This window comes from Vespa velutina, chromosome 7 (genome assembly GCF_912470025.1).
Source record: "Vespa velutina chromosome 7, iVesVel2.1, whole genome shotgun sequence".
In the NCBI taxonomy this organism is placed as follows: domain Eukaryota; kingdom Metazoa; phylum Arthropoda; class Insecta; order Hymenoptera; family Vespidae; genus Vespa; species Vespa velutina.
In genome coordinates, this window is record NC_062194.1 from 1,545,001 (window position 1) to 1,555,000 (window position 10,000).

A 10,000-nucleotide genomic window follows, 5' to 3' on the forward strand; every position below is an offset into this window, starting at 1 on the left:
CATCAATTAAAATCAATCCACGTGTTTTTCATAGGACACATTTATCTAACTACGCAAATTCTTTCTAAATACTTAACGTTCCATTAAACGTGTCACGAATTAAAAAGAAAATTACATTTCTTACGAATTATAATCCCATCGTAATTATTCTAATAACGAACGAATGATCTCTCTCTTTGTCTCTCTGAATATAATAATTAATCAGATATACTTTCGATATATCTCTACAAAATATAATGAAAGATATATAGATATATTGTATAATAAAATATAAAATAAAAATTTCAATTAGAAACTATCTATCTGTCTCTATTATTCTCACGATCGGATTTTCTCTATCTCTCTCTCCCTCTCTCTCTCTCTCTCTCTCTCTCTCTCTCTCTCTCGTTAACTGGAGGTCGTTAGCTCCTGACACGCATATACACATACACTCACACACAGACACACACACAGACACACACAGAGAACGGAGGGAAAAGCTTCAACGAAAAGGACTCACCTCATTGACGACAACGACAACGGCCAGAAGGAAAAGTAGTGACGATAAGCGACAGCACGAAGCTCGTTTCTCCCTCTTCTATTCTCCCTCTCTCTCTCTCTCTCTCTCTCTCTCTCTCTCTCGTCCTTTCGAGAAGAGAAACGATGGTATATAACTTGAGGTCAATCTCGAGATGGATTCCGTTGATCTCCGAATGACGACGAGTCGATGACGTACTTTGTTGTATATATGACGCCAAAAGTTATAACTGTCTCTCTCTCTCTCTCTCTCTTTCTCTCTTTCTCTCTCTCTCTCTCTCTTTATTTGTATATATCAGTCCTTTTATTTGCACAACACGCGACGAAAGTTTAGAGATAGTTTAACTTGACAACAGAGCACTACACTCTCTCTCTCTCTCTCTCTCTCTTTCTCTATCTATCTATCTATCTATCTCTCTTTCTCTTTTTCTCTCTCTCTCTCTCTCTCTCTCTCTCTCTTTCTCTTTCTCTTTCTTTCTATCTGTCTGTCTTGTCTAACGAAAATCTACCGTTTGTCGCGGCTACGCCGCTCGAGTGGTCGGTGTGGACTGCAGAAAAGCCCGCAGATGATATCAGAGAGCTAGGGGTGACTGCATGACATCATCGCCGGCCAATCGGAGCGGCAAAGTGTTGACGCATGCGCGGGGTTAGCGACATGGCGGGGTAGTCGCGATATATCGCATATCGATTGCGCAACTTCGCGGACCTCGTCTCACCAATCCCATCTATCGGCGTAATCGTTCTACTAAGTTTAAAGTTGCGCGGGAAAAAACTTATATTATCTTTTTGAAACTCGTATTATCCGTCTTCCCGTTTTTTTTTTTTTCCCCACCTTTTCCTACCAGGTTATCTTACGATATCTAAGGAATTAAGTCCTTTTTCTTTCTCTTTTTTTTTCTTTTTTTTTTCTTTTTCTTTTTTCTTTTTTTTTTTTTGAAGCGATCAATCAACTCTGAATTGATAGGATGTGATTTTTTTTTTTTTTTTTTTTTTTTTTTTTTTTTTTTTTCAATTAAATATTACATTTCAGGAACGAAACGATCGAAACTACTGCTTCCTTTTTCATTTTTCTTTTTGTGCTTTTTTACTTGGCACTTACTACATCATATTTTTTATGATGCGAAAAGAAATACGTCTTTGATCAGTCTTTGATTGAGAATAAAAATTGGAGAAATTGACGACAACCTCTCGTGTCTCTCCTTTGAATTCCTTCTTTTCTTCTTTTTTATTTTATTTTTTTTCTTTTCTTTTTTTTTGTTTTTTTTTTCTTTTTTTTTTACCACATTTTGGACTCATCAAAGAGATATTGAAGAAAAATGAGAGAAGGGTAAGAGGAGAGAAAAGAAAAAAGAAAGAAAACCCTTTTCACGAGACGTTTAATATCCTATCTTACAATGTTCTAATTTATTTATATATTAAATAAAGTATGTCGCAGCGGCGGCTGCGGCACCGCCGTTATCGAATTAACTTTAAATGTCTCGTCTCGTCTCTTCTCTCTCTCCACTCGATAAAACCTTCGGCACACAGAGGAGTTTCATAATTCCCGACGCGGCGACGTGTTTCATCTCGATTCGTGCCACGTTACCAAAGTTACAACAATAACCGCTATATATTGTAATTATGAAAATACATGTACATATATATATATATATATATATATATATATATATACATGTATGTTAGTATGAAAAATATATTTTATAATATATTAAAAAGATTTTACTCTCTCTCTCTCTCTCTCTCTCTCTCTCCCTCCCTCCCTCTCTCTCCCTCTCTATCTTTCTCTCTCGATTGTTGATTAATTGGACTAATTAATAGATTCAGTTTATCGATAAGAAAATTGTATAATTAATGTAATACAAAAATATGAATTTGATTCTGAATTGATTCGCATTGGCAAAAATGTATCATTTTTATATATTAAAAAAAAAAAAAAAAAAGAAGAAAAAAAAAAGTAAAACATGTATATATAAAGGAATAGAAGAAAAAATAGAAAAAAAAATTGTCGACATTTTGTTATAAAGTTTAACGGGTTGGCAGTATCGAACGGTAAGCGCAAACAACGCAAAAGTTGTTGTCCGGCACGAAATATTAGCATCACCGTCACGAGAGATGGGCTTGGACACGATGGTTTCGTCGGCCAACGGACGAGGTTAATTGCAAATTGCAACGAATTCCAATTTCTCCGTCGCGTCGCGTGTACTACGCCTTTGACATAGAACAACACGATAACCCAACGACGCCTATATATATAACGTGTGTGTGTGTGTGTGTTTGTGTGTTTATATTCGCGATGGTAGTCTCATAATCACGGCGATAAAAAAAAAAAAAAATAACGAGAAGGAATAAAAAAAATTTTTGAAAAATAAATAAATGAAGGAAAAAAAAAAAAAAAAAGAAACGATAAAATAAAATAAAAGATATAACGTAAAGCCCAAATACATACATATTCGAGAGCTTAATGATCGTTTGAAAATTTTAACGACTATTGACGAGAATTTTGAAATTTCTCGCGTCGAATAATAACGGAGAAGCCAAACATGTTTCACGCTTTTACACTTGCCTATCTTTAGCGTCATTATTTATTTTTTATTAATACTTTTAAAGATATAAATTTATTATATTATATACTTTTTATCTCCATACGTTAGAGAAATTTGTGTCATAATTTTTTACGTTATATAAAAACGTCAACTTCTTCCGTTGAATTTGTTTTTTTTCTTTTTTTTTTTTTTTATAATACATATACATACATACATACTTACATACATATATACATACATACATATATATATATATATGTAAAGAAAAAAAAAAAAAAAAAAAAAAAAAAAAAAAAAAAAAAAAAAAAAACAAGAAAAAAATAAAATAAGAAGGGGGAGCGATGAATATTCCCGCAAAAAATTATCGAGAACAACCGAAGCGATTTTTTTCCTCTTTTTGTTCTCTCTCTCTCTCTCTCTCTCTCTCTCTCATCTTTTCTTTCCTACTCTCTTTCTACACGTAGTTGGAAAGCACTCGACACGCTTTCTCACCGGAAAACTTTGCCTTCGCCTTTGGAAAGGAGCCTTTTGTATTCAGGAGTATGATAATATCCATCCATCCCTAGCTTGTCCCTCTCTCCCTCCCCCCATCCTCCCGTTCCCTCCTCGTCACCCTCCTTATCTTCCTCCCACTCTCTTTTCCACCCACTTTCTCACTTTTTCTCTCTCTCTCTCTCTATCTATCTATCTATCTATCTATCTTTGTCATTCCTCTTACAAGTACGAAGACTCGCACCTGTTTCAGTCGCCATATATACCAAACGTTTTACGAGTGTAACGTAACCATCCCTCCTAACCCCTCACCTTTCCACCCCTCCCTCTCTCTCTCTCTCTCAACCTCTCCTATCCTCTCCCTTCTTTTACCCGCCCCTCTCCATCTTACAGAAAAAAAAAGGGATGGAAAAGCTTCTATCTACGTCTCGACGAAAGATTCGAAAACGAAAAGATCTCAGCGCTGTCCTCTTTCGAATCTTTTCAGGGAATAACTTTACATATTTCAAGATGACGACATCTTAGATAACTAAGTAAGTAAGTACATATCAGTGATAACGTAATATTACTGGATATTACATTTTTACTATGATTAAAATTTAAATACTCTTTTTTATTTTCTTTTCTTCTTCTTCTTCTTCTTCTTCTTCTTCTTCTTCTTCTTCTTCTTTTTCTTCTTCTTTTTCTTCTTCTTTTTCTTCTTCTTCTTCTTCTTATTATTACTATTATTATTATTATTATTATCATTATTATTATTATTATTATTATTATTATTTTTCTTTTTCTTTTTCTTTTTAAACGTCCTAAATTTTGTAGATCTTTCTATAAAATAGGACGTGTTATTTTATATACGTAGGTACATAGATGACGTTACGATTTTTGAAATATAAATCTTGTAAAAAAAAAAAAAAAAACAGAAAAAAGAAAAGTTTTTATTCTTCAATAATAAATGTTCGGATAGAAAAATTTTTTGACAATTTTTATGGACATTATATTTTCTTTTTTATTTTTTTATTATACAAACAAAAAAAAATATATATATATATATACATGTCGATGAATGAAATATACGTTATCGAGAGTAAAGAAAAACAAATAGAAGGAAATAAAAGAAAAGAATCGTGAAAATGAAATATTTAAGATTAGAATCAAAATGTATATATGACGTTGCTCGAAGAATAAAATGTCGAAATTTTCTTATTTCTTTTATCTTTTCTCTCTTATTTTATATCTCGTTTAAAATTGAGAGAAAGTAATTCTGATACTTTTTGAAGGATCAACCTAAGGACTTTCTCTTTGAAAGAGAAAGCGAATTTGCGTATCTCTAACCTATCTGCTTACACCAATACACAGATATTTCGAAATATATTTTTTTCTCGTACGGGATCGTTCATATGTAAGTACGTATCGTACATACTAGAAGCCTACATATGTTCGAACTTTGTTCCCTCCGAAGCATTTTTCAAGAAACGCGTGGAACGAGGAATGGTCAAATTATGCGACATATTGCGCAACCAGACAACCCTCCTTCCTTCTTCCTCTCTCACTCTTTCTCTCTCTCTCTTTTTCACCACTTGTATCGTTCCACTATACCTCTATATAACCCCCTTCTAACCCACCCCCGACTAGCACATCTCGGAGAATTCGACGATTCGATGCGGAAAATCTTGACGATATATCGACGAGGGGTATTGTTTCGATTATGACACGTCACAATATCCGGGTATTATGATTTTTATGTAATAATAATCTTTTGCGATTAAATGCGTTATGGATTGAAATTTTGAAATTGTTTCTTTTTTTTTTTTTTTTTTTTTTTTTTTTTTTTTTTTTAATGATCTCTTCACAATTATAAGAACGTTATCGATCGAAATTTAATAGTTAATCAAAGAGAATCTACGACCTATTATCGAAACGACGTAAAAAGATTCACTAACGTAATAATAACATTGATTTAATTTAATTTATAAGAAGAAATGAAAAAAGACTCACTCAATCGAATTGTCTAAAAATATTTTAGGAACATGAAAATTAGAATCACGTCAATTGGCATCGAAGGATAAACAAAAAAACCACGACTAGTCGTAAGTAATAATAATAACATTAGTATGATTTAAAGTAAAAAAAAAAAAAAAAAAAAAAAAAAAAAAAAAAAAAAAAAAAAAAAAAAAAAAAAAAAAAGCAATAAAATGTCTGATCGACTTTAAAAATTATTTAAAAATATCTCGTATAATTATATTAATTAATATTTCCATTATATTGTATTAATTAAAAAAAAAAAAAAAACATGAAATAAAAAATTTCGACTGCAGAAAAAATTTATTTGAAGAATCATTGCAATTTATTACAAATCCAGATAGGTCTATACGATCGTCTATTAAATCGAACGAATGTTTAACAGCAAGCGACAAATTAACGAGAAATCGAAACACAAAACAAAATTTTATAGGCATCCACCCTAAACGTTGCAGCCCCTACGACGCGATGAAGAGAAAACGATTCGCATAGTTCAGCGTTTATTCCACGCATCAACGTAATGAACGACGATTCACAAAAGCTCGTTTGCAATTCAATAAATCAGCGTACATTCACTAGTAAAATTTAGGGTAATTTCTATCTGTCTCTCTTTATCTCTTTAAACTCACCCCCTATTCTCCCATTTAAGTTAACGCATTTTATCGATCGTTATCGAGAATCAGAAAGAAGAAAAAAGATAAGAAACGAACGAATGAAAAAAAAAAAAAAAAAAGGAATTAGATGAAGAAGGAGAAGAAATTCGAATAAAAAGTGTGCTCGATAATACCATCGAAAAAGGTACCTTGATCGATTTTCAAATCGAAAATTGCCATCGTCATTCTCCGCAGAACTCGCTACTACTGTTGTTATTGTTGTCGTTGTAATCGAATACTTGGGTACGTCAGATCGACGATATAACCTTCGATAAGATCGATTGGTTTCATCGTAAGAACTTATAAAGGAGGAATATATTTCCAATCCATCAAACCGACAGACCGATTAGATTCTCTCTATTCGATTAGTATATAACGATATATACGATTGCATTTCAAATGCATTTAAATATTGATGAATCAATATCTAATCGAGAATATTTGACGATCAATATTTTTTCAAAGACCCGATCGAATTCTCCGTCAAATAATAAAGATTTTTCAAATTTTCAAATTTAATATTACGATGAAGAAAAAAAAAAAAAAAAAGAAAAAAAGAGAAAAAGAAAAACAACAAACGGTATATCGTTTTACCTTATCGAAGGAAAAATTAAAGAGACGAAAAAGAAGAAAAGAGTGAAAAAGAGAAGTTTGATATTACGATTAATTAATATAATATAAAAAAAAAAAAAAAGAAAAAAAAGAAAAAAAAAGAAAAAAAATACATTAAAAAAAGTTAAACGAAAAAAGAAATGCATTAGACGCAAAAGTCTTTTCTTTAATGCCACATGAACTTCTTGGATATTAAAGAGAGAGAGAGAGAGAGAGAGAGAGAGAGAGAGAGAGAGAGAGAGAGAGAGAGAGAGAGGGAAAGAGTGAGAGGGAAAAGATAGGCAATTGTGAGAGGCTTTGCTCGATTCTTTCGTTTTTTCTTCCCCATCGGCCCTTTTCTTCTGGCCCTTTCAACAGAGATCTCTACCAATGGTGAACGTAAAAGCAAAGAAGAGAGGATCTCATTAAACAGTTTTTCTTTCTTTTTCTTTTTTCTTCCTTTACTTTTTTTTTCGTTTCTTCTTTTTTCTTTTTTTCTCTTTTTTGCGAAACCTTTCAATGCCCATCCGTCCACCCACAATCTTTTTCATTGGCCTATTAAAACTGTGAACAATGAATATATAAAAATAAATCGGTACCGGCACGTTTGTTAAATTCTCCCTAGGCCATTGCCTTCTTCCTTTATATAGAGAAAAAATTTCATACTCATTATACAAATATATAAGAAAATATATTATATTGTATTATATTATATTATATTATATTATATTATATTATATTATATTACAAGTTGTTTCAATTAGGCATTCAAGGTTTATTAAATGTAAAATGATAATAAATTTGACAGACGATAATAATTTCGTAAATATTAAATTTATTGTTAATCGTGATGATGAAAAAAAAAAAAAAGAAAAAAAAAGAAATTGTCCTTTCTTTTTTATTTTTCATTTCTTTTTACTTTTTTTCAAACAAACTTATCAAAAAATAAATATAAAAATATTTTACAAATTCGATTTAAATAATATTAATTTAAATCGATTTAAAAATTTCACATTTCAATGTTGATTTAAAGAATGTAAATATTCTACATGAATATTTATGTATTTTACATGCATTCTGAAAGAAATCGTAGTCCAAAGAAAAAAAAAAAAAATAAATAAAAAACCAAAGGAAAACAAAAACAAAACAAAAAAAAAAAAAAAAAGAAAAAAATCCGACAAATGTCGATCCTTTCGGTCGCAATTCGTTCGAATAAAATTTCATCGAGTAACATTGACATCGAGACGGGACCAAATGTACAAAACGATAAACAATACGTCAAATTCGAGGAAGAAATGCATAGAGAAATTGGACTTTCACACGAGGGCGGGAAATTTCATCGTTGAAATTTCCAATTGAATTTGTATACAGCATGGTTATATATAACATGTACATATATATCTATATCTATATATATATACATTTATATATATATATATATATATATATATATATGCGCTATTACATCGTCGCGCTACGACGCGTGTTTCCATCTCCTGTATTTACATAAGTGACTTATGGACAGGACTTTGGTATTAGCTTCGCGAATGGCCAGCAACCTCGTTGGCTTGAATATCTTTGATGTGACATTTTCGCGCGGGAACACAAACGAGAAGGAGAGGGTTGGATGCTCGTTCTCTCGCTAACGTTCGGTGTGAAATATCATATGATAGATACACTTTACATGGTGTGTGTATGTGTATGTATGTGTGTATATACAAGTAATATATACATACAGGACGGATATGTATTATACATATATCTATATATATATATATATTGCTATACGTCGAGCGATGGATGCAACGGGGAGAACACACGGCGAATATTGATTTCGCAGATTCCGCATTTCACACTGGAAAAAGGAAAAAATATTTTCTAATATCCGATCGAATCTTTCATGCTTTTTTTCCTTTCCTTCTTTTTTCTTTTTTCTTTTTTCTTTTTCTTTTTTTTTTCTTCTTCTTCTTCTTCGTTTTCCTTTTTCTCTATCGTACACTTCAATGCAATAGGATATATTAAACACGATCCTTATTTTATATATATATATATATTTTTTTTTCTTCCATAATTTTTGAATATGATAATGTGAAACGATGATTTTTAATATAGAAAAGAAAAGCAAAAAAAAAGAAATATTTCCTTTGAAATCTGATCTGACGAGAATAAAAAAAACAAAAATTGAAAAAAGAAATTCGTTCTTTCCTTCGAACTACGGTATTTCGTTTTAATATCGAAATGACTAAACGATTCGTACGATTAGTAATTATTTTTTTTTCCCATAATTTTTTCTTTTCTTTTTTTTTTCTTTAATTTCATCATTTCTTTAATTTCATAATTTTTTTTCTTAATTCTCTCTCTCTCTCTCTCTCTCTTTTTCTCCTACATAAAAATATTATCGTGTATACAAAGTGAGAAATATATCCGACGAAATCGAAAGGGAAAATGAGAAAACGAAGAATCGTCGGAATAAACGTCCGATAAAAAAAAAAAAAGAAAAAAAAAAAAAAAAAGGAAAAGAAAAAAAAAATAAAAGAAGAGAAAAGAAAAAAAGGAGAAGAGAAAAAGAAAAAAAAAGAAGAAATGTACGTAACGAGAGATATATCTTTGAGGGAAAGCGCCATAACGTTACTTGCGATAACGTGCAATAATTCACGCTTTTTCATTCAGAGATGACAGCTGGCATCCATCTTTTGGAGACAAACCGAATGAGACATCGTAAATATAGACATATTTATACTCATATTCGGTTCGGTGGCCCACCAACACCGATTTTTCATGCGTAATTAACTGTCACCGATCTAACAAGCACAAATTTCAGATAAAAATACGACCTTCTCTCTCTCTCTCTCTCTCTCTCCCTCTCTATCTCTCTCTTTCTATCTCTCTGACTCTCTCTCTCTTTCTCTCTCTCTTTCTCTCTTTCTCTGTAATTTGGTACTACGACGAGCTTCGATATTAAAATTAACCTTGTTGAAAAGAAACTGCGATATTGATGCGAGCGAATTGAAATAAAAAAAAAAAAAAAAAAAGAAAAAAAAAGAGAGAGAGAGAGAGAGAGAAAAAAAAAGACAGTAAAAGGAAACAAGAAGAGAGAAGAAAAAGAAACCGAGCCGATTCAGTCGAAAAGCAATATAATCGAATATTGGATGAATCATACTGATGATAACGGACGAGATAACGGGAAAA

At 31.4% G+C, this 10,000-nt stretch overlaps 1 protein-coding gene across 4 annotated transcripts in view; it reads right to left on the minus strand.

Moving 5' to 3' along the window:
- The window catches only part of LOC124950734 (dual specificity protein kinase splA), a 183,996-nt gene that overhangs the window by 115,666 nt on the left and 58,330 nt on the right, over positions 1-10,000 (minus strand). For 2 of the 4 annotated variants that reach the window (XM_047497913.1, XM_047497912.1), the window contains exon 1: positions 500-1,492. The exons of the other annotated variants lie outside the window; for them this stretch is intronic. In XM_047497913.1, coding sequence (XP_047353869.1) covers positions 500-504 — 5 coding nt within the window. In that variant the 5' untranslated portion in view covers positions 505-1,492. Of the gene's footprint in view, positions 1-499; positions 1,493-10,000 lie in introns of those variants that run through there. 4 annotated transcript variants of the gene reach the window in all.